At 31.9% G+C, this 24,850-nt stretch overlaps 3 protein-coding genes and 1 non-coding gene across 5 annotated transcripts; 1 reads left to right on the plus strand and 3 right to left on the minus strand.

Annotated features, from left to right (window-relative positions):
* Window positions 1-1,448: 1,448 nt before the first annotated feature.
* LOC129918836 (solute carrier family 15 member 1) lies at window positions 1,449-8,265 on the plus strand. 2 transcript variants are annotated; one of them, XM_055999579.1, is made up of 9 exons: window positions 1,449-1,762; window positions 1,871-2,026; window positions 6,240-6,468; window positions 6,529-6,803; window positions 6,856-7,055; window positions 7,118-7,420; window positions 7,494-7,604; window positions 7,756-7,863; window positions 7,938-8,265. In XM_055999579.1, exons 1-9 carry the CDS (start codon window positions 1,729-1,731, stop codon window positions 8,127-8,129), a joined length of 1,608 nt encoding a protein of 535 aa, XP_055855554.1. In that variant the 5' UTR covers window positions 1,449-1,728; the 3' UTR covers window positions 8,130-8,265. The 2 variants fall into 2 exon arrangements, with proteins under 2 accessions (XP_055855554.1, XP_055855555.1); XM_055999580.1 differs by lacking the exons at window positions 1,449-1,762; window positions 1,871-2,026 and adding an exon at window positions 5,917-6,032.
* LOC129918045 (nucleoside diphosphate kinase 7) lies at window positions 8,129-14,995 on the minus strand. The gene is made up of 9 exons (XM_055998361.1): window positions 14,990-14,995; window positions 14,497-14,631; window positions 14,260-14,426; window positions 10,216-10,380; window positions 9,948-10,152; window positions 9,794-9,893; window positions 8,612-8,745; window positions 8,441-8,554; window positions 8,129-8,367 (listed from the first exon to the last, which is right to left on the minus strand). Exons 1-9 carry the CDS (start codon window positions 14,993-14,995, stop codon window positions 8,224-8,226), a joined length of 1,170 nt encoding a protein of 389 aa, XP_055854336.1. The 3' UTR covers window positions 8,129-8,223.
* Window positions 14,996-22,119: 7,124 nt separating this feature from the next.
* LOC129920330 (U6atac minor spliceosomal RNA) lies at window positions 22,120-22,220 on the minus strand. The gene has a single exon (XR_008773248.1). It is a non-coding gene; the product is annotated as a U6atac minor spliceosomal RNA (small nuclear RNA).
* An 886-nt stretch (window positions 22,221-23,106) lies between these two features.
* On the minus strand, window positions 23,107-24,073 carry LOC129918768 (ER membrane protein complex subunit 3). Its single transcript, XM_055999480.1, has one exon. It carries the CDS (start codon window positions 23,975-23,977, stop codon window positions 23,231-23,233), a length of 747 nt encoding a protein of 248 aa, XP_055855455.1. The 5' UTR covers window positions 23,978-24,073; the 3' UTR covers window positions 23,107-23,230.
* Window positions 24,074-24,850: the final 777 nt, after the last annotated feature.

Genomic DNA, 24,850 nt, shown 5'->3' on the forward strand with positions numbered 1-24,850 from the left:
GTAAGAAAATATTGTTAGTACCCTTAATATTTTAACTCTAAGGTAGATTATAACCATGCACAGAAAGCAAATTAAATGTATTTGTATGAAATTTGCGTCTAAAAATCGTTAGTCGCTTTGAAAAAAATATTTTAAAACATTTACCAAAAAAAAGGTTTCTTGTTAAAAATTTACCTGTTTTCAAAATTGATTTTGAAAAATATTTTTTTTTTTAATCCAAAAATGTGTTTATTTTGAAAATTTTGGAAAATTTTAATATTATCTACTTCTTTACAAAGGATTGTGTACAAAGATGTTCGTTAAAATTGACCGACTAAATAAAGTAAACGGTTCTATGACATATTTTTTTTCATTTTTAAAAGCGACATAACGCTCAATTCTTTAAATTAAAAACGTTAGAGTTGTTCTTGAGAAAAATAAGCCTTTTCATGTTGGTTATATCACAGGTACCGTTAATTTTGGTTATAAATAAAACTAATGAACCTAGACTACCTACTATTTTTTTTTAAAGGGTTAAATTAAAGTAAAATACATAAAAAAAAAATCAAACAAAAGTTCAAAAAAAAAAAAAATAGGAATAATAACTTGAAAAAAGAGTAGTTTTGAAATAAAAAAACTTCAATAAAACTTATTAAAAAAATTTGCACTAGATTTTTTTCTCAAAAATCTGTTTTTGACAAATAAATCTAACTGTGCACCTCCTGACCTCAGCACTGTAGGAAAGGATTTTGCCTTTAATTTTCTTTACAGATTAATATAATGTTTATTTTACATTTATTTCAAAATATGTACATTTTATTGTTCATATTAGTCACATAACTGAAATGATTCGACCAAAAAAATATAATCAAAGGTAACTCAAACGAAAAGTAAACATGATATAGATTTTTTTTTTAAATCTCAGATATCAATTGTTTTCCAATCCGTTACTTTCCCTTTACGGTGTATCTTTTAAAGTAACTATCTCTAATAAAAATTATATTGTGTTAAATAGTAACACTTTACCTGTTTTTGCTATAAACCAATATGCATCATGCGTTTCTTCTTACAATCAAGCACGTTGTCTCACTACTTGCTACCTGCATCTATCCATGCAACCGATGACGACAAATAGACGCATCTGACCAAGATTGAGATATCAAATTCCTTCACAGATCTACATCTCTTGCTCTACTAAAGTTCCAACGTTATCTCTTTATAACAACAAAAATATCTTAACTCATCTCACAACGACATTGCACCGGTATCTTTTTCTACTATAGATTTTATTTAATTCATGTGAACGATGAGATTTAAACCAGAACGTTGGTGCTCGTGTGTTATTATATATTCGAAGACATATGCACGACAGATTAATATACCAGGGAATCAAGACCACAGAGCTAAATGTATAAAGAAAAATCATGAGAAATGATTTAGAAGGTATACCTACTTACGAGTAGTAGGTATCTTAACTCACTCCACTTCAGTGCTAAGACAAATAAGCTGATCTTATCAGTCTGTCTAGACGAAGCTTCTGGCGAAGACATAACTCGTCTCGCAGAATGTTTTGAAACGTTGCTCTGAAACGATATATATTTTGTCCGTCCCTATAGTTAAAAACTTCCCGTTTGATTCCTTTGAGTGATTTGAAAATTTCACTACCCTCTTTTCGCATTTTTACTAAGTGAAATAAATCTATGTGAAATAATTCTCATTGTAAAAAAGATCCTTTTGAGTGAAAAAATAATGTTTTGTGGAAAAAAATTTCAAAGTGAAGAAAGTGAGTAAAATACTTCACTGAAAGGTGAAATAATGTTTTTTTTTGGTTCTCGTTGAGATCAAATTACAAAAGTGTATGTAATGTGGTTTTTCTATTGTTTTGTGACAGCTTTGCCACTTATCGGCGATAAAGCAACAGAAAAGGATAAACAACAAACCAACCTGACACACTTCCTACCACCACCGAGACATAGATATCCCATTGCTGTGGTTTTCATATTGATAACGAAGTTTTTCGAAGCATTCGCCGCCAATGGAATCCGAAGTGAGTACCTACATAATACCTACGTATGGTATTGAAGACAGTACACATCATTGTTTTCGATTTTTTCGTTTGATTAATCGTGTGACTCTTTTTTTTGCTATCAGTTAATAATGTGTGTTTATTTTGTGAAATGTTCGAGGACGTTGTGCTATCGGATTAAGGTCTACTGTGTGGAAACAAAGATGATGTTTACTTTGTTTAATTGTTTTCACCCACTACATTTAATAAAAGTTATCTCTAATCAACAAGTTGAGGTTTTAATAAACAAAAACAAATGCTTGCTCGTTATAAGATTCTTGAAAAAAAAAAAAATTAGAATAACAATCTAAAATAAAAAAGTGTACTCCCTTGCTCCAAAAAGAACAAAATGTGATCCGATTGTGATTTTTTTTTTCTAAAATAGTTGGTATTTTAAAATACCAACAGTTTATAAAACTAATTTTAAAATTTAACTGGGATACACAAATGCGTACTCTTAACTTTTAATACACTTTTGTTTTAATCTGTTATATCTAGAAAAATTCTTATTTTAATCATTGCAGATTTACGGTTTTTGCGCAACTCTATCGATATTTTATCTTACTATTTTAAAGAGCACAAAACAACCAATAAATTCCAATTAGTTTAAACTTTTGTTACAGCGGTAACAAAGTTGCTATTATACTTTTTAAAGTTAAAACTTAAAATGTCACTGTGGCGTATGCGTAACTTTTTATTTTGTAGGAGTCAGTTAACTTTTTTTTTTTTTTGAAAAATATGAAGATATTCCAAGCAAATTTATTAGGATTAAATTTTTGAGTTCCAAATATTTTAAATAAAATTGTTTGGCCCGATTCTGAGAAAATGTAACTTTTTAGACTTTCACTACTATTTATATTTGACGCAAACAACAACAATTTTCTGTAGTGATCTGTTATTGAGATATGGGTTTTGATTTCAAGACTGATAATACTGTCTAAAAAAATCATAGAAGCGCCAACCAAACATTTTTTTAAGCTTGATAATTAGTCATTCTAAAATGCTCCAATTTTCCCTATAAAGGAAAATAAAAACAACACATTTTTGAAAATGTTTGATGATATTTCTAATGATTGTGTAAACAAAAGAAAAAATATTTGGTAGTAAGATCGTGAAACCAGAAGAATGTTAACCAAAAGAAATGCTTTCTGTTTTATCTTTATACTACGATAATTTTTCACCGAACTTTTGTTTGTTCCTTTAATTTTTTTGGCTAATGTATTTTTTTTTACATCCTCTAAGTCCGTTATATAAGAGATAAATTGAAGGACCAAAAATAATAAGAAATCATTTAATTGAAAATAAGCAATTTGAACAAAAAAAATAATCAAATAATTAAGGTAAATTCAGAAATTTATTTTTTTTTGTTATTCTAATGTTGATTAATGCATAATATGATCTGAGTTTCAGCTTTGTTATTATTTTAATAAATAAAAAAAAATAAAAATAATTACCCATAATAAAGATAAGCAAGCAACAAATGTTTTTAGTGTTTAATTGATTAAATTATCAACATTAACATAACCTACTAGTTGAATAAACAATTATGCTAAATGAGAGGGCGAAAGATAAAGCTTTCATTTTTAAAGACTTAAGAACATTAGTGAAGCCAAATTTCTAGACAGTTTAGCAGATATTTTGGAAATTTCCATGGAAATTTTATATTTCAAAGCAATTAAATATATTGTGGAATAATGTTTCGCATTTATTTTAAACTAAATTATATGTTACACTCCGCTTCAACTGAATAAGCACACAAATTTTCAAAGGTATTTTGTCCATTTTTTCCTAAGATTGAGCTTTCATGTATTTTTTGATGATGTTTACAGTTAGCCTGCGATGTTGAGAAACCAAATCAGAAAGAATAATTCTCAAAGTACCGCTATTTTTTTGCGTGTTCTCTTACAAAGCGTCCCATATGGAAAAATGCAGTTTTTTTTTGCGTCAACTGAATAGACACACGGTCTTTCAAGGTCAATATCTTCGTTGTTTATGAGAGTTTTGAGGTGTTTGGCATACCAAATCAAAGGTTGAAATGTTCTCAGTGAGATTTTGTCATTTAATTAAAATTAAAAAAAAAGTAGTAGATTAAAAGCTTTGAATACTGTCGAAAGAGCTAAAATTAATTTGTTAACGGAACAAGTACTGACCGGGTCTGCTATAGCTACCAAAATTGATCGGAGTTTTAGTGTGTTGCCTATTCGTACCTCAAAAATAAAAGTTCGTACAGCAAAAATATGAATTAAGGTAAAAAACGGCAAAAATAGCAGTTAATCGACGAGAAATTTTGAGATCTGCCTCCAATTCATTTGACTCTGGGGCAAAAATCAAACAAAAAGCTGGTGTTTCTGCAAGTGTTTCAACACTCCGCAGAGTAATTAACAGCACGGATCATTTTAACCCATTAAAAGTCCAAAAGAAACCAACTTTAAACAAGCAACAAAAAGGTATTCGTTTAGAATTTTCTAGACTCCATATGAGCTGGAAAAATGAGTGACTCAAAGTGGTTTTTTTCGTTTGAAAAAGGTCAATTTTGATGGATTCATAATTGAAGTCATCGGGGCCATCAAAATTGACCTTTTTCAAACGAAAAAAACCACTTTGAGTCACTCATTTTTCCAGCTCATATGGAGTCTAGAAAATTCTAAACGAATACCTTTTTGTTGCTTGTTTAAAGTTGGTTTCTTTTGGACTTTTAATGGGTTAAAATGATCCGTGCTGTTAATTACTCTGCGGAGTGTTGAAACACTTGCAGAAACACCAGCTTTTTGTTTGATTTTTGCCCCAGAGTCAAATGAATTGGAGGCAGATCTCAAAATTTCTCGTCGATTAACTGCTATTTTTGCCGTTTTTTACCTTAATTCATATTTTTGCTGTACGAACTTTTATTTTTGAGGTACGAATAGGCAACACACTAAAACTCCGATCAATTTTGGTAGCTATAGCAGACCCGGTCAGTACTTGTTCCGTTAACAAATTAATTTTAGCTCTTTCGACAGTATTCAAAGCTTTTAATCTACTACTTTTTTTTTAATTTTAATTAAATGACAAAATCTCACTGAGAACATTTCAACCTTTGATTTGGTATGCCAAACACCTCAAAACTCTCATAAACAACGAAGATATTGACCTTGAAAGACCGTGTGTCTATTCAGTTGACGCAAAAAAAAACTGCATTTTTCCATATGGGACGCTTTGTAAGAGAACACGAAAAAAAATAGCGGTACTTTGAGAATTATTCTTTCTGATTTGGTTTCTCAACATCGCAGACTAACTGTAAACATCATCAAATAATACATGAAAGCTCAATCTTAGGAAAAAATGGAAAAAATACCTTCGAAAATTTGTGTGCTTATTCAGTTGAAGCGGAGTGTATATTGGGTCGTACGTACTCATTCTTTTTTTTTTTTATTGGTTTTACACTGGTGGGTAAAAATCAATTCGATTTTTTTAAAGATTTTTGAGACCTTGTATGGGATTGAAAAATGCTCGTATCAATTATTTCATTACTCTAGTTTTCAGAGATTTTATAAGAAGAAATTAAAAAAAAAAAAAACAGTTAAAAAAAAGCTCTCAAGTCGCAACAAAAAATTTGCGAATATTTAATTTTTTGTTTTTGATGTCCGACTGGAAAAAATTTTACAAAATCAAATGTTTACATGAATGTCAAATACGGCAGTTTGCGTGAAAGTACGTTTGCCAATAGGTGTAAAACTTGCTAAAATTTAAAATCTAGAAAATTTGATCTCGGATCAAAAATAATGATCTCTTTTGGAAAATAGAATTTAATATAGGTATCAGAATTTCCCAGCATTTTTCCTAAAATATAAATGTAGGCAATTGATTTTTTGTGAAAAAAATTAAAATTTGTATCCAAATCATTAGTCTATTTCTTCATTAAAGGTGTTGGAGACCATTGGTGATAAAATTACTAGTGGGACTGGCCATCGACTAGAGGGCGAAAGTGAAAGTAAAAATTAAATTAAATGTAAATGATTCTTTTGTGAAATTGTAGGAGTAAGGCGTTTTTCAGGAATTTGTATGTACATAGTGCCAAAATCGTCAAAAAAAAGTTCGACCTTCAATACTAACATATTATAAACTTAACGAATAAACTCTATTTATGAAAGATTTTATAATAATATTTAATAAACTCGTAAATTTATAAAAAAAAACACCATACCTTCTCTTCCAGCCATCCTGGCCCTCTACTTGCGAGATGATTTATATTTCAGTGAAGACCTTTCCACCATTATGCTGCATATTTTCAACTTTTTCGGCCAATTTTGTCCCATTATCGGAGCAATATTAGCTGATAGCTATCTGGGAAATACTCGAACAATATCCTGGTTCTATTATGTCTATGCAGTTGGTTGGATATTCCTCATCATAACATCATTACCAACAATTGGAATTTCTATATAGTAAGGTTTATTAAGAAATGTAAACAAAATAAATTGATCTTTTGTTTCTTTGTCTTTAAGTTTCCTTGTGTCCCTATCACTTTTACTTATATCAATTGGTAATGGATCAGTTCGAGCATGTATCACATCATTGGGAGCATTACAATTCAAAATACCTCAACAGAGTCATCTTCTAACCGAATATTTCTCATTGTATTATTTTGTTTATTATTTTGGTATATTTTTAAGTAAAATTTTACCACCGATGGTGAGAGCAAATACCACATGTTTCAATGTAAATGGATGTTATCCAGCTGTATTTGGAACTTTAGCTGCGTCTTTCTTAGCATCATGGAGTAAGTTGTCTATCTTAATCCTATATTGTTCGACTAATCATTCTCTTTTCAGTTTTCTTTACAATTGGTAAGATATACTACAAACCCGAGAAGCTCTCTGATGAGAATATTCTTGTAAAGTTTTATGGCTGCATAAAGGTGGCATTGGTTAAGAAATGGAAGACTGGAAGTTCGCCAAAGGCTCATTGGTTACATCATGCAATTGGTCGTTATGATGAATCATTTGTCTATGATGTTTCGAAAGTGATAAAGGTTCGTATTTGATTTTATTCCAACACCAAGTTTATTTATTTTTGTTTGGGTATCATTGACAGATCTCTAAACTCTTCATTCCACTGCCAATATACTTTGCTCTTCTGGCACAACAAGACTCAAGTTGGACTTTTCAAGCTTCACAAATGAACACCACAATTTGGGGTGTAACTTTGCAAGCTGACCAAGCCAAAGCAATGGGACCAGTATTATTATTTATTTTTATACCCCTTTGGCAGTATATTTTGGGTCCGATATTGAAACATTTTGATTTGGAAATGAATCCTTTGCAAAGTGTTACATTGGGTGGAGTTTGTTCGGCGTTTGCGTTTGTAGCTGCAGGTGTTTTGCAGGAAACAATTTATGTGAGTTTATAAAAAGATTTTGAAATTGTATTTAAACTTAAATAAATAACTAATGATAGGACATTCATCTTAGACAGAACCTTATAAATCTATAAGCATTGCGTGGCAGGTGCCCCAATTTGCTCTATTAATGATGGGAGAACTGTTTCTGTCGATTCCTGGACTGCATTTTGCATTTACTCAAGTAAGTTTTTATTTATATCATTTTCATATTTCATAGCTTTGAATATCATTTTATTTTCCTGGCACAAATCTCTTCCTTACCTGCATCATGGAAATCACAATCAGTGATTCCTTCTTTTTTAATTTTTATTTGTGGTCTGTATAATTTCTAGGCTCCTTTGTCAATGAAGTCGGTTGTGACAGCAGCTTGGTTTCTAAATAACGCTTTTGGTAACCTTTTGGTGGTCATAATAACCGAGCTTGATATATTACAATCACAGGTTTGGATAACAATCACTTTAAAAGCATCCAGGAAATTCTTAAAATATGTTTTGTTTTTGCTTTGTTCCTCCAGAGTGCTGGATATTTCTTTTACGGTGTTTTAATGATCGTATGCACAATTGTATTCGGTCTATTAGCATATGACTACCTACTCGACGATCGAGCTCAATGGGAAGATGATTTAAGAGGGAGTAACACTACCGCAGCTAGTAATCAATTGGCAACTAATTTAAGTAGTGATAGTTTAGTTAATGAAAATATGTAAACAATTTGTTTTTTTTGTGAATTGATTTAAGGACGGATGTTGTATTTTTTTTTTTAATTTTTATTATTATTTGTTAAGAGATAAAAGTTACGAATTATGATTCAGTTAGAATTTTGAAAAAATATTGAATTTCTAAGACGGTGTCTTCTTTGAGATCGGTACAGTGGATTGCATTTTTTACTTTGCTTGTTCCAAATTTAGCTCGAAGTGAATTTGGACGAAGAAGTTTGGCCACTTCCTGTTGGAGACAATTTATGTTTTTATTCGGTTAAGTGTACTTTTTTTAATTTAAGTGTTTTTTTGTTACTTACTGGATCCATTGGTCCACAAAATTCTCGAAATTCCTTATATGTATCTAGAGATTCATCTTTGCTGCCAATTTCTAGTGCCATACAAACTCCACTAGCCAATTCGGCTACCATTGGCTGATAAAAAATTATTTTTAAGAGTATTTTATGGTAACTATTTATATTAGAACTCACAATGTATTCAGGTAATATCCCTCGATAAACTTCATAAAATTCTTCACAGTTAACACGTTCTAAAATTTGCATTTTTAAAACATTTATTTTGAATCCTCGATTTACAATTTCAGAAATGATGTGTCCCAAATTAGCTGTTAGTTTAAGTATATATATTATTTTAATCATGTTTTCAGTATTATACTTAAAAATAGCTGATATCATTTGAAAGAAATGGGAATACTTTGGCCCAATGATTAGTTCAAATTTTCAACATTAAGTTATTATGAAAGCTGATGCAATGTCAAGAAATTTGGGTTTTTTAATCTTTTTTATTATTTTGTGTTTATTACTTGAGGTCGAAATCATGAATTTATCCATAAGGCAAAGATAAATTAGTGAGACAAGTAAATCGGAACTGACGCATTTGACAACAAGTTTCAGGTGAAAGGCTATTGCACTAAAATTTTAAGTAACATAGACTTTGTAAACTCTTTTACAAACTAGTCACACTAGTGAAAAAAATATTTTTACTTTAAAAATAGGGGCAATATCTAAGCCTTAAATATTTATTTTTGTGAAAATCTTAGGAACCATTTACGAGAATTGTGTTGGCATTTTAATTTTTTTTTTAATTTCACATGTTATTGCAGTTTTTGTGCTCTTTCTCCATTCAAACCGTCATTTGAACTTGCGAGCAGAGGCATTTGTAGTTTTTATTTCATGAACCGAACCATTACTTAAAAAGCTCTCTACGGCCAAAGATAGCCAAGCATTTTATGAGTGAATACAAGTAAAATCAGAACAACAACGCCGCAAAAATATTTTTTAATATCTCGGGCAAAGGAACATTCTACGTTAAAAAAATAATAAATAATTAATTGGTGCACTTTCTTTTCGCTTAAACAAATGTTGAATAAGTATCGGTTAGTAACATGGCAGTTTTTCGTTTTTGTAGAAAATAAAGAGAACACCAAGAAATAAGTCATAAAATTCAAAAACAAATTATAAACTTAGAACAACACTAAATGTACCGTTAGCACAACTATAGAACTTACGCCTTTTACGAAATATAATGAGAAAAAAAGACAATAGACAAAATAAATTGGATATACATAAGTGCTAAGTAATGAAATAACTTGTCTAGCATTCAAATACTTAAGTATCCAAGGGTACCAACATAGTTATAATTCCAATGCTTACCTTCTTTTATAGCATGCGGTTTTATCACAGCAAGTGTTGTATTTTGTAATGAAATTTCTAAACTCGAAACATTCATTTGATTGAAGAAAAATCCTATATCCTAAAAACAATATAATATTGAAATAGTTTTAATTGCAGCCTTTGAATAACTTACTCTATTTGCATCGGCCTCTGTTGGTGAACAATAAATTCCTCGTCGAAAGTTTTCTTCTTCAAATAATTTCCTCAACGATGGATAAACATCTGAATTGAAAGATTCCTTTGACTGATCTTGGCAAGCTTTCAATTGATTTAGAATATTATCAGCAATTACTACAAATCCTACAGATTGTCCTGTCAGAAGGTCATTCATAAGTGTTCTGAAGAAATAAGAGAGTTGAAAGAGTGGCATATATAATATACCAAAAACTTGAACCACTTACATTCTACTATCGTCTCCCCTATTTTCATCGCCCACAAAAGCTCGAGCAGTGTCTGGTGTAAATTTTACCATCATACCTTCACTAATACGAGCATCACTTTCCAAAATATATGTCAAGATTACTCCCAATTGGTGAGTGATTGAAGGTTTCAATAACATAAATGTTCTATAAGAATATTATTTATTTTTAATTCAATGGCAAGTAAGGTGCAGGGAACCAAATCCAGTGGAACTAAGTCCACTGAGGAACTTAATCCTCACTCAGTGGGAACGAAATCAATTTTAGTAAAGTGGCCTTTGTTCCCATCCAAGGTGGGATTGAACTCCACTCTTTAATGGGAACCTAGTACACAGTCAAAAATGTTCAATAACAATTTATTAACGAGATAAGAATCGCGCACTCTTTGCCAAAGTTAGAGGCCCTTTTTGAGAGTGTCGTTCAACTTTTGATGCGATAAAAGTCGATCGAATCGATAAATGTGCCCTTAATTATGAAAGTGGACTAAGCCACTCCTAAAAAAAACGATTAAATTTAGCATAAAAATAATTATAATTTAATGGGTAAAGTTAACTTGAAAACGAAATTGCAGTTTATAAACTTATTATTGTGCCTTCAATGGAATCAAGGAAGAAATACAATTAAATCATTATATAAAAATTTTTAATAAAGGTTTTCTTTAAACAATGCAAAAAGTGACTTAGGGCCGGTTTGTTGACACTCGATTATCTTTTTAATCAAGGATTTTTGTATGGAATAATCCTTGATTAAAAGATAATCGACTGTGAACAAACCGGCACTTAGTCCAATATTTTTTATTGTGGATTACGAACTTGATTTGAGTCGATAGCAAAATTGTAAACGAAAAAGATGGAACGATAAAACTAAAAATTTCGTTCACAACAGATTTTCATAAGACCAAAATTTATTTTCGACAAAAGTCGTCTATCGATAGACAAACGACATTTGGAATAAGGCTTAGAGTTTAGGGTGCCATTAAATAAGGCCAACTTTAATAAATTGGTCTAATTTCATTTTTCAAAAGAGAAATAAAGCTAATTTTTAATAGGTGGCTTTATTTTACTTTGGGAGACTGAAATAGGACCAAATTGGTTGGTCTTGTTTTGATTTGTTCTGATAGATTTTGGCTTACAAGTAGTTTCATAAAGAGCCGACAAAACTGTGTCGTTAAATAAGATAAGGTCTCAAAGCTGTGTTTTTTGTTTCCCTAGTCAACTAGACAAAGAAAAACAAATAGACGATTAATTCGAAGTTCAAAGTGGTGAACGCGGGTATAATTGGTAAAAACCGAAGTGGAAAGGGCGTTTGCCAAGTTTTAACACAAACATACAAACATTGGCGTTTGCGTGGTGACTTTATTTTGGGATTTATGGATTGAACTTTTTTAATATAATGATGTTATTTTAGACCAGGGTCGATAATTTTTGAAACCAAAAAAAATCATAGTAGGATGAAACCCATTGGAAAAGGAGGTGAATATGATAAAAATTAAAGGAAAAATAAATTACGGGCGAACCAAGTTCGGGAAGTGGGTGGGTTGAGTTTTTAATGGTAAAAACTGGTATATCTCGATTTCCGGCAAAACTACAAATCCTATAGAAAAAAGTTGTATGGCAAAGTTGTAGGTAATAAAAAGATCTACAACTTTTGCATCAACAATTTTTGTGAAAAATTCAAAAAACCGAGTTTCTGTTTTTTTATTTTTATCTTTTTCAAAAACAAAAATTTGTCTACTAAATTTGGTGAAAACTTACCTTATTATGTCCCAAATACACTGTAATTTATTTGATTTAAAATATTAATTTGTTCACCTTATTTTGACTTAATACCAAAAAAACACCCTACTTTTCAATCGAAAATTCACGTGTCAAAATATCAGCTTTTTTCAAAATGCCGGTGGGCATTTCGTTCGTTTAAATGTCTATTTTCTGATGGTGTAAAAAAAATTTACATTAGTATACTATAGAACATGTTCTCGTAAAATTCAAAAAATTAAAAAATGAAACTTTTTTCATTTTTTGAATTTTACGAGAACATGTTCTATAGTATACTAATGTAAATTTTTTTTACACCATCAGAAAATAGACATTTAAACTTTTTTCTTGAAACTTGAAACTTTTTTCATTTTTTTAATTTTACGAGAACATGTTCTATAGTATACTAATGTAAATTTTTTTTTACACCATCAGAAAATAGACATTTAAACGAAAGAAATGCCCACCGACTTTTTGAAAAAAGCTGATATTTTGACACGTGAATTTTCGATTGAAAATTAGGGTGTTTTTTTGGTATTAAGTCAAAATAAGGTGAACAAATTAATATTTTAAATCAAATAAATTACAGTGTATTTGGGACATAATAAGGTAAGTTTTCACCAAATTTCGTAGAAAAGATTTTGTTTTTGAAAAAGATAAAAGATGAATTTTTCACATAAATTTTGAGGTTATGTGAAAAAATTGTTGATACAAAAGTTATAGATCTTTTTATTACCTACAACTTTTTTCTATAGGATTTGTAGTTTTGCTAGAAATCGAGATATACCATTTTTTACTATTAAAAACTCAACCCACCCACTTCCCGAACTAGGTTCGCCCGTAATTTATTTTTCCTTTCATTTTAACATATTTACCTCCTTTTCCAATGGATTTCATCCTACTATGATTTTTTTGTAATTTTTAATGTTTTTGAAGGCATCGGCACTGGTCTATTTGGTAACATTTTTGCTATCAACTTATAGAGAAAGAACTAATAGAGAGGATAAGAAAAAGTTTTGGCACCTTTTGCTTGAAGGTTCATCTGGTTTGTGCATTTTAACTAAAAGGGCAGTTGTTTAATATTATGAATGAGTGCGAAGAGAATGATTTTGATGACAAATTGAGGTTAACATAATGAAGCTGAATTTTATTTTTTTGTAAACTAATTTCAAATAAAAATTTTTTAATGCATATATTTAAAGTGAGATTGGTCAGTTCAAATCGAACAAAAATAAAAAAAAAAAAAAACAAATTTAAGCTTCAAGGATGACTTCCACTGGACGTAGTCGGCCATCAAAATATTTTACAGAACTTAGCGAGTCAAGTAAAAGAAGGTTCTTATATCAAGGTTACTGTTAAGTTCGGATTCCCTCATAACAAGTTTACGACACTTGCCTGTACGAAAAGCTAAAACTTTCACAAAACAAGCCCTTGAAATGCTGGTTTCCGGGTTGTCAGGTTCATCTTTACAAAATAATGAATAAAGTGCAATGTCCAATGAAAATGAAGATTATGAAATAGTGATAAAGTTCATAATCAATTGATAATTTTTCATAGTCATATCATGGCATGAAAATGTTTTAGTTTTGTAAGAACTACATTAAACATTCATTTTTTTCAGAATTTATTTTCAATAAGATTTAAACTCTTTTAAGGGTCTTTTCAGACATTTGCACAAAAAAAATATTTTTAATCGATTTTTTGGGCCTATATGTGCTTCGCCAATGTCTAGTTTTTTTTTTAACTAACTAGTACCTTGCCTGGACCGCGTCGGGGTCTTCAAAATTTTAACGTCCGTTTCGGGTCTTCCATCACGATCAAGCAACTTAATTGCTCCGCTTAGAATATGCAAAGACTCCATACAGGCTCCAATGACATTTTTTTTTAACTAAACTGTGATTTGCCTCGCGGGTGTCCAAATTTATAGGAATTAACACCCACGGGGGTTGGTTCCATGTATACTGCACTATTTTCATATTCTTGAATACTGAATTTCGAAATGAAATGAATGATGCCTTTCAAGACTCTGTTTAAATCAATAATCAAATTAAAAACACTCGATATTTGTTCTTCCTTCTTCTTGGTGGAAGAGGGATTTAATTTAACATTCAGAGGGCACAAAAACAACACATTTTTTTCGGAATTTGATTCCCGCATGGGAATTAACTCCACTTTAATAAAGTGTATTTCGTTCTCACTGAGTGGGAACAAACTCAATCAGTAGACTAAGTTTTCGTGGACTTAGGTCCCTGCACATATTATCAAGACCCACCTAGTTCGAAATTTGGCCAAACTATTCTTTGTCATTTCATCACCAAAACCAACAATATCGAATTGTCTGCCAAAAACACAAATATTCGAACCAATAAAGAAATCCTTCACAGTTATTTCTGGCATTCGAGTTCGTCGTAGAAAAGTCTTCTTGGATTTGTGTTCAAACTTTTGTTAAGATTGTAAATAAATTAGTCATTTCAAGAAACTAGATTTAAGAAAGACTTTTGTTCCTTACCACTTCCAGAGATTGATCACTTGGATAAAAATATATTAAAAATAAACGAACAATTCCGGCTTCTTCTTGATACCATTCTGCAGTAAAAGATAAACGATTGATGTTAGTCGAATGGGATTCGTCTTTAGATGAATACTATAAAAAAAAATTAAATAAACCAAAATTTTACCAAACATGTGAGAATATACACTATTTTTATTTTATTTTAAAAATTGATTTAAATTGCAAAAGATATCGAACTAAAGTTAAAACTTTTGTCAGTTCGATTAATAATTGCATTTGATTAAAATTACCATTTTCAGTTTATTTATTAAAAAAACTGATATTATTGACAAATACACACGGCAATCAATTAAAAAAATTATTTAGATATTGCAGAAGAAAGAAAAATAAAAACAAATCAACAAATTCTGAAGGCTGAACAGTTTCGATTTTTTTGTTTTGTTGGATTGGTAGTCATGGATACAAGTGCTGCCAGATAATTGAATTAGACAGTCATTTTTGATCTAGTACTTTTTGAATGTGAAAAGTAATCGTTGCAAAATCTTTTTTTTTTTATTGTATTTTATTTTTGGATGGTTTTATACAAAAATAACAAGATTAATGAATATTCTTTGTAATTACTCATTTACTATTAAAAGTTTAATCTACATAAAATTGAAAACGTAATGCCAATTCTTCTCATTTAAAAAATTATTTTTTGGCACTACTGGTTTCAGCTAATCATTTTGTAATTTTATGTTGAACATCAATTGGCATCATTCCCAACGTGCATGCCATCCTTTATAATAATGTAAACATATTCCTTATTTTTAAGCAGTTTGGTATCATTTTATTATACCTTATACTTATTATTTTATACCTTTTGAAATGTAACTTCCTTTTTGAATTTCTCATTCGCTAATAAAATTCAACAGGTTATGGGTGCCAGCAGCGCTCTGTATCGTGAAAAAATAATCTTTGAGAATTTTTTAACTAACAAAAAATATTAAAATGAACCATTTTCAAATAGAAAAGTTAGATGAGTCTAACTACGATGTGTGGTGCGTACAAATGAAAAGTATTTTAATTCATGGCGGTCTTTGGCGAATCGTGAATGGCGATGTAAAAAAAGAATCCATTACTGTTCAGGCTGAAAAAGACAAATTTGATTCTGATGACGAGAAGGCACTTGCTAGCATTATATTGAGTGTGAAGCCCACTCTTTTGGGTTACATAAAGAATGCAAAGACTTCATTGGAAGCGTGGACAAAATTAAAGGACACATATGCACCAAAGGGGCCAATCCAAAAAGTGTGTCTTTACAAACGATTGTTGGGTTTGCGTCTGGTGGAAGGAGGCAATGTGGTCCAACATTTGAATACGTTTGTAGAAGTAACAGAAAAGTTGACTGAGGCTGGTATCGAAATGCAAGATGAATTTCTTGTAATTATGTTGCTGTCCAGTTTGTCAAAGGAGTACGAAAATTTCGTCATCGCAATAGAAACACGAGACTCGTTGCCGAATTACAGCGCCCTTAAACAGAAAATTCTAGAAGAAGCAGAGAGACGAAAAGAAAAAAATGAGCAAGAAGACACAGATGAAAAAGCATATACAGTCCGTACTTTCAAAAAGACACATGGAAAGAAAAAGCAAAACGAAAAAAAATCTTTCATGGGGAAATGCTTTAACTGTGGTGTTGCTGGTCATCGTGCAAGTGAGTGTGAGAGGGACAAGAAAAAATATACACGCACACAAGCATTGACTATGATCGCGGCAACAGAAAGTAGACCAAGAAGGGATGCTTGGTATATAGACAGCGGCGCAACGGCACATATGTGTAACGACAAGAAAATGTTTGTAAACATAAAGCAGCACAGTGAAATTATTGGGTTGGCAGGCAATAAATCAATTGTTGCCGAGGGAATAGGTGATGTACCATTTCAATATAAATATATGGACTTATTGTTTCAAAATGTTTTATATTCTGCAGAGCTGCAGGCCAATTTTCTTTCTGTGAGCAAAATGGTTGACAAAGGGCTTACAGTACAATTCGATAATGAACGTGCAACAGTCCGTCGAGCGAATGGTACCATCATTCTTCATGCCAACAAAAAGGATGGTTTGTTTGTAGTTGAGAGGTGCGAGCAAAAGGCGTTCGCTTTGCAAAACAAAAGTGATTTGTGGCACAATAGGTTTGGTCACCTGAATAATCAAAGTCTTCAAAAACTCTCCATAAAGGGAATGGTGGATGGGATGAATGCGATTAACAATAAAGATGTAAGCTGCAAAACATGTATGGTTAGCAAAATTTATTCGCTGCCATTTCCCAAAGAGTCAGAACACCGATCAATGCAACTGCTTGAACTTGTGCATTCAGATGTTTGTGGGCCGTTCAACGTAGAATCACTAAGCGGCTCCCGATATTTTATCACATTCATAGATGATATGTCCAGAAAAATCTATGTGTACTTTATGAAGGCGAAAAGTGAAGCGCTTAGTAAATTTAAACATTTTAAAACGCAAGTTGAGCGACAAACCGATTGCAAAATTAAAACCCTTCGCACCGACAACGGCAAGGAGTATGTCAATGCTGAGTTTGAAGAGTTCCTACAAAAGAACGGGATACGAAGACAGCTCACCGTTCCTTACACCCCACAGCAAAATGGGGTGTCAGAGCGGGCTAATAGAACGCTTGTAGAAATGGCGCGTTCTATGTTGATTCACTCGGGTGCTGAAAAGAATTTGTGGGCTGAAGCTGTAATGACTGCATCGTACATCAGAAACAGATGTCCAACTAAGATTCTGGACAATAAAACACCGTTTGAAGTATGGTATGACAAGAAACCTAATGTTAAACATATGCGTACATTCGGTTGTGTAGCTGTAGGCATGAAGAAACCAAAGAGCAGTAAATTCGAGGCAAAGGGTGAATCTTTTATCATGGTTGGATACTCTACAGTTTCTAAGGCTTATAGACTGTTCGATAAAAACACTAAAAAGGTTGTAGAGCGGCGCGATGTTCGCTTTGATGAAAAAACATTCAGTAACGACAACACCAATTCCGAAATTAGTAAGACAGCAGATGACTATATTTATTTCCACTTCGATGCAGAAGCTGCAGTGGAAGGAGGAGTTCCTGTCATAAAAGAACATCCTGAAAACGTTGCCGATGATGAAGACGGATTTGAATCTGCTAATGAAGACGATGAAGAAAATCCAGAAAATATCGATGAAGGTAGTGCTGAAGAAGGTGTCGATGGTGAAATTCGAGTTTTAAGATGCGGCAAAGTTTACAATAGACTTAATTTGTTAATGAATGCAAATGTGCCTCAAACTGTTCATCAGGCATTGTCATCAGCAGATAGCGACAAGTGGGTTGCTGCAATGAACACAGAAATGGCATCATTAAGAAAAAATAACACTTGGTCCATAGCAGAACTACCAGAAAAACGAAAATCCATTAACTGCAAATGGGTTTTTTCTCTTAAACGGGATAAAGCCGGGAATATCGAGCGCTACAAAGCGCGTTTGGTGGCAAAGGGCTGTAGTCAACAATACGGTTTCGATTATGAGGAAACATTTTCACCGGTAGCCAGGTACTCAACAATAAGAATGTTATTGGCTTTATCAGTTGAGTGGAAAATGCATTTACATCAAGTCGATGTTGGAAACGCATATCTAAATAGTGATTTATGCGAAGAAATTTATATGCGACAACCCGAGTATTTCGTTGATGATAAAAATTCAGAAAAAGTATTACGTCTTAACAAAGCAATCTATGGTCTGAAGCAGGCAGGCAGAGAATGGAACACCAAACTCGATAGTGTTTTGAAAAACATGGGATTTCAACAGAGTCAAAACGATCCATGTTTGTACCTGTCAAATAGAAATGAAAAGTTAATGCTGATTGTTGTGTACGTGGATGACTTGTTAATTGCGTGTCAGGACTTAGAGAGCGTCTTTGATATTAAAAAGAATCTCTGTGCTGAGTTTGACCTATACGACAAGGGTGCAGTTCATCATTACTTAGGCATTGAAATAGAACGTGATGGTGACACTGGTGATATTAGGCTGTGTCAGAAGCAGTATATAAAAGACGTTCTTCAGCGATTCAATATGGAAAACTGTAAAAGTGTATCGGTACCTTTAGACCCCGGACATAAACTAAGATGCGATGGTGAGTGCCAGAGAGTTGATAAAACTCATTATCAATCTATGGTTGGAGTTTTAATGTATCTAGCTATAACAACAAGGCCAGATATATTACATTCCGTAGGGAAAATGGCACAGTGCAACTCAGATCCCCACATAGAACATCTGCAAGCAATAAAACATATCTTTAGATATCTATCTGGTTCCTGCGAAAAACAACTGGTTTACAAAAGGTCCCAAAAACCATCGATAAATGCATACGTTGATGCTGACTGGGGCGGTGATGACTCAAATCGTAAGTCATACACAGGATTTGTCTTTTTCATCGGAAATTCACTGATAAGTTGGGAATCCAGAAAGCAACAGTCCGTTGCTTTAAGCAGCACAGAAGCAGAATATATGGCGGCATCGGATGCAGCAAAAGAATCTGTATATCTTCGAAGACTACTTATGGAGGTGGGATGGTCAAACGGTGAACCAGTTACATTGCACATTGACAACCAGGGTGCGCAGAAGTTGGCGTGTAATCCGGTACTTCACAAGCGAAGTAAACACATCGACATAAAATACCATCACATAAAAGAAGTAATCAAAAATGAACAAATTGTTTTGAGATATTGTCCAACTGAAGATATGGTCGCTGACATATTAACCAAAAGTTTGGCAAAACCTAAACATGACAAATGTGTTAAACTTTTGAATTTTACTTAACGTTTTACTTTTAAGTTTATGGGACATTCACGTTGAGGGGTCGTGTTGAACATCAATTGGCATCATTCCCAACGTGCATGCCATCCTTTATAATAATGTAAACATATTCCTTATTTTTAAGCAGTTTGGTATCATTTTATTATACCTTATACTTATTATTTTATACCTTTTGAAATGTAACTTCCTTTTTGAATTTCTCATTCGCTAATAAAATTCAACATTTTAGGTGTGTTTTTTATTACCACCGGTCTTAACTGGACAAAAAAAACGCAGTCGGGGCTAAGCAATTTACATGTTAAATGCAACAACACTTTAGCCCCTTGGGCTTAGTTGTTTAGCCCGGAGAATTCTCTGGGTTTAACTTTTTCAACAGATTTAAATCTGTGCTACCAAATTAACTTGTTCGTAAATTGTTTAGAATTTGTTTAAAAACATCAAAAATGATGTTTGGAATGACAATTATTATTTTAAATATTTATTTAATAGTTAGTTAAACTTTTTTTCTTCAAAAACACACAAGAAACCCCAAAAGCGAAAAATATGACAACTTTATATTTTTTTGTGTCAGCTGATTTCGGAACATTTAGTATGCAGTGCTGCCAATTTTTCTCGCTAAGCCCCGAGGCGTTTTTTTTAACCAGTTAAGACCGGTGGTAATAAAAAACACACCTTTTGTTTAATGAAGTAGCTAAACTTGGATTGAGGTAAGGAATTTTACGATTTTGTAGTTTAATTTTAAGAATTTGAATTACTCTCATCGTCATCATATTGTTTAGTTGCGATATGCTAGAAACATGAGTGGGACCTATATTGTTAAAACCAGAATTCTCAAATCATAGGTAAATAAAAAATCTTCTTAAATTGTGTTTTAATACTACGTGGAAACATAGTATAAGGCTGACGCTCACACTTCTCAGTAGTTTTCACCAACCATACTTTTTTTAACTTTTAAAATCGAAAAAGTAGAGGCTAAGCTGAGGCCAATTTTTCAAGAAATCATTGCAAGGTCTTTATTTTTTTTTTTTTTATACCAACAAGGAAATGACAAAAAAAAAAAAAGACCCAGGACCCGGGCAATATATTTTCTTAAGTATTTTCGTCCTTTTATAGTTTTTTTTTTTTAAGTTTCTGCAATCATAGTTGCCATTTTGTTAGTATTCTTAAAAACTTGGTAGGTTTTTTTCGGCTTTGATAAGTTGGTGGGTTGGTCGGATTACACCCTGAATTTGGTAGGATTTTCGCTTAACTTTTAAGAAATCATTTTCTTACACTAAATCTGTTTCCAATTGGTCTAAATCATTTTTGAATAACTGTTAAACGAATAATTCTAAAGTTAATCAATTTTTATTTATTCTTTTTTTCTCATCTGCGTGGATTGCAAAGTCTTCTTTAAACTAGGATAAATTTTCGAAAATAATGCAATCTCCATTTGTAGTCTTTAATTAAAAAATATCTATTTTTTACCGACTTCCAAAAAGGAGGAGGTATTCAATTCGTCTGTTTTTTTTTTTTTTATGTTTTTTTATGTTTAATCAATTTTGATAATTCTTTTTGTATTGGAAAGCTAGTGACTGCAATGTGGTCCCATTTCAATTTCGGTTCAGTTTGATCCATAGGAGCTATTAGAAAAACCATAAAATCCCGTTTTGAATCATGGAAGTCGGTTTTTTTAATTTTTTTTTTTAATGATTATGTTGTGGAAAGTAGAACACAAATTTGTATTTGCAATTAAACCTAAGGATTCGACATCATTTGTGTAAGTTTTTTTCATAAGAGTTTGAAAATTTTATTTTTAAAATTTTTAAATTAGCGTTTTGGTAAATTTTTGAATAGTAAAATTAAAATTTTAGCATGATTTCTGACTTGAAAACTGTTCACATTTTTAAAATACAACCAGAATAAAAAGATAGCTATGCCAATGCTATGCATAATTCGCACCAAAGATAAGAAAACATGTCATATTTTTTGATAGTTTTTGATAGTGTATCTTCTCGTAAGCAAATGAACCGTTTTCCATAATTTGTTCATATATGTATAAGAACTTCTACGCTGCATTAAAATAGTTCAAACAAAAAATTTTGAAAATCTCTTTGTAGGTACATATTAAAAAAAAATTGAAATTTTCTTTTGGTAAGTTTGCGAAAACGGTAGGTACCTAAATAGAGTTTTGAAATTTAATTTTAAAGTGTTTATAAATATTTACTTCAAAATCGTACGCCCAGCATTCTGAGCAGTAATTTCAAGCGATAAGCTCTATTACTGAGCGGAAACTTCTTCAAATATGTAGTAGGAATTTGATGAGGTCTTAACTCTCACCCTGAATTTTTAGGTTCGATTCCTATCGGTGTTAATTTTTTTAATTAATATTTTTGCTCGTCGCGAGTTCTATTTAAAATAGAACATAAATTGATTACGGATCAGATTTGAAAAAAAAAGTTGTTTACCAACAACAAATTAACCAGAATCTTATTCTTTAATATGAGTTTGGATATCAATCTACAGTTTGATATCTGCAGTCCTCAAAAAATAAACAAAAAATTTCAATATTATCAGTATGAGCAAACACATGCGACACAATAGTACCTTTATTTTATTTTAACCATACGTAACTTTATAATAGAATCCTTCAGTACATACCAATCCTTAAGAGTTTATTTTTTCATGTTAAATAACAACAACGATTGCCTCGTAATATTGATTTATCAAAGTCAAATTGATGATTTCCATGAACTTAATTTTTTATTTGAAATTAAAAAAAAACAAGAAAATAATAGAAAAAAAAAAAATTGGCGACCGAGCATTGTCTGTGCCTGCTCGGCCATTTATGTGATCCATCCTTGTCTAGGGGAGTGCTAACTGGCTCTCCTTCCAAACTACACGCGAAGTAGTGTGAATTATTTTGTAGTCATTTGATTATGATTCGAAAAAAAATCTGTGAATTATAAGACACAAAGAAACACATTTGTAAGGTTTTATTCCGTTACATTTCAAATCAATAAAAATGTCACTCGAATTTATTTTTTTTTTAATAAAAATAGATATTAACAAAGAAAGAATACAATCGAAATATTGCCAGAAAGAAAATATAAATACCCTGTAGGTAAACAGAAGAGGAGGCGGTTTATTTTGATAGTTTGATGGGTAGAAATTCATTGAGTTGTACCTTACTCATTTTCCGAATCATTTATGACCCCGGCCGGGACTTTTCTAACATGCCAAAGTATAAAATTCACTTGTAGAAATTTTAATTAAATTTGCAGAACTATAATTGACGGAAGGTGGCAGACGCTCCCGCAGGCTCAATTGTTATTATAGATCCAAACTTTGATTTGCCAAATTTTTCTAGCAATTTCACAAACGAATTACATGATTTTACATCTTACTCCATCTCCTCTGCTTTGCATTTTTAATGCATCCATGCTGTTCCAAACTAGGTACCCTAAAAGTCGATTGGCGGAAGTATAACGTTTCATTAAAACTTAAGTTGGCTGCTCTCAAAATAAAGAAAATGATGGACATCTTTCCCAATTTGATTCCCATTCTTGCTGAGATTCTGGCTAACTCTGAGACTAAACAGTAGACAATTTGAAGTAAAAAAATGATTGCTCTTATTCAAGTTGAAAGTCCATGAAAGCAATTCCTTAAAGTCATACGGCGGAACATCTCGTTCATAAGCTTTCTGTCAGTCATTTACAAGCCCTTTACTCTTAAGAAAACAACTTTTATTTCCTGAATCTAGAAAAAATGCAAAGAAAAGTCCACCAATTCTGTGTGTTTTGTCATTTATTTCATTTTCCATCAAAACTACACAAAAATGAAAACGCCACAAATAAATGCTACAATAAAAATTGAAATAAATAAATTTCTATTCTTTCATACAATTATTATTCTACTCCTTCGGCCGTTCTCCCGCAATGCGAATCATCAAATCCATTTCAACATCCTTCAAAGCATTTCTATATTCACAAATCTCCAAGGCTTCCCACTCCGCCTTGAAAGCATTCTTTGGATCTGGTGGCATTGCCATAGCAGCACCAGACATTTGATTCTGAGTGAATTGTGTCTGATCGGCTTGATTATTCTCACCCAAAACCAACGAATAAATGCTTCTCAAACCAAAGACATTCAAGAAATACCACGAAGCCGACGAAACCCAAGCAGCATCCAATGAAGCCAATTCAACGCCACGTTGCAACATTGGTTTAAAACGCAAAGTCAATGGGAATGGAACTTTGGTCGTAACGAAGCCAGAGAACATCCAATTAATCCAACCACCAATAATGACCATTGGCAGGACATTTGTGAAATTTCCCTTAACCATTTCCGAAAGCATTGCTGTGGGATTAGTTGGATTTGCTGCCACTGGCTTGGGTGCTTTAAAATAACCATATTCTTCGTGATTGAAGAAACTCTTACGCATGGCATAAGAATATTCGGTCAAGTATTTGCCATTTTCTCTTAGCAAACGAGCCCGTATCATTGCTTGACTGTCTTGAATTTGACTCAATTCGACTTGTTTTTGGCTAGATATTAAAATGGATATGTAATGGCGGATAATTCCGACAAGGAATGTTATCACAATTATGGGTAAAAATACCCATACTCGAATATTTGGATCGATTAGAAGTTCAGTCATGATTTTTTGATTTTATTAATTAATTTTTCTTTTATCAAATCACTGCTGAACAAACTTTGACTGCCTTGCTGAAAAAAAGTGACAGCTGTCAAAGGAAAAAAAAAATTAAACGTCAGTCGTGGATTTTTTGGAATTTTGATTTGTAATGTACTTTTGACAGAACAGTTAAAACCAAAATTAAAAACTTAAAGGCACCAACACACTGATATGAAACAAAACAAAATGTTTTATATTTTTTTTGCTCTCATATCAACGAAAAGTTGTTCGACATGGTTGCTTTGAAATGTTAATATTTCCAAATATACGGGATGCATTGCAAATAAAAATCTTAAATTAATTTTGATAAGATAATTGAATGAATATATGTAAACACAAAATTACTAAACTTTTGTCGAAAAAAAAAATAAATAAACAAATAGCAGCTGTCAAAGTACATGGACAGTGCTGCCAAATGTTCCAACGGATTTCAAATGTCACGATGTCGTTTTTTTTCCAAAAATGTATATAGATATACAAAAAAAAAAATACTTTTTTGAAAGTTCTAAATGCATTCAAAGACATTTTTTTCTATAAAAAAAAGAGTTGATTGCAATTAGGGCTCTTGATACCCGCATACCCGGGTAACTACCCGGGTACCCGGGTACCTGCATTTCCGGGTATTACCCGGGGGCCATAAATTCGGGTACCCGTTATAATACGGGTAAACGGTCATATTCGGGTAGCCGCAATATTTTCGTATCTAGGCATAAATAATGTGATTGTAACAGATTTAAGAACAGGAACTACCTACTTAGCAATAGATACTGTAACCTCATAAGTGGGAGAACAATTTTGATGATTCTTTTTGTATTTGAAAGCTGGTGCTTCCAGTGT

Source organism: Episyrphus balteatus, chromosome 4, assembly GCF_945859705.1.
Source record: "Episyrphus balteatus chromosome 4, idEpiBalt1.1, whole genome shotgun sequence".
Lineage (NCBI taxonomy): Eukaryota > Metazoa > Arthropoda > Insecta > Diptera > Syrphidae > Episyrphus > Episyrphus balteatus.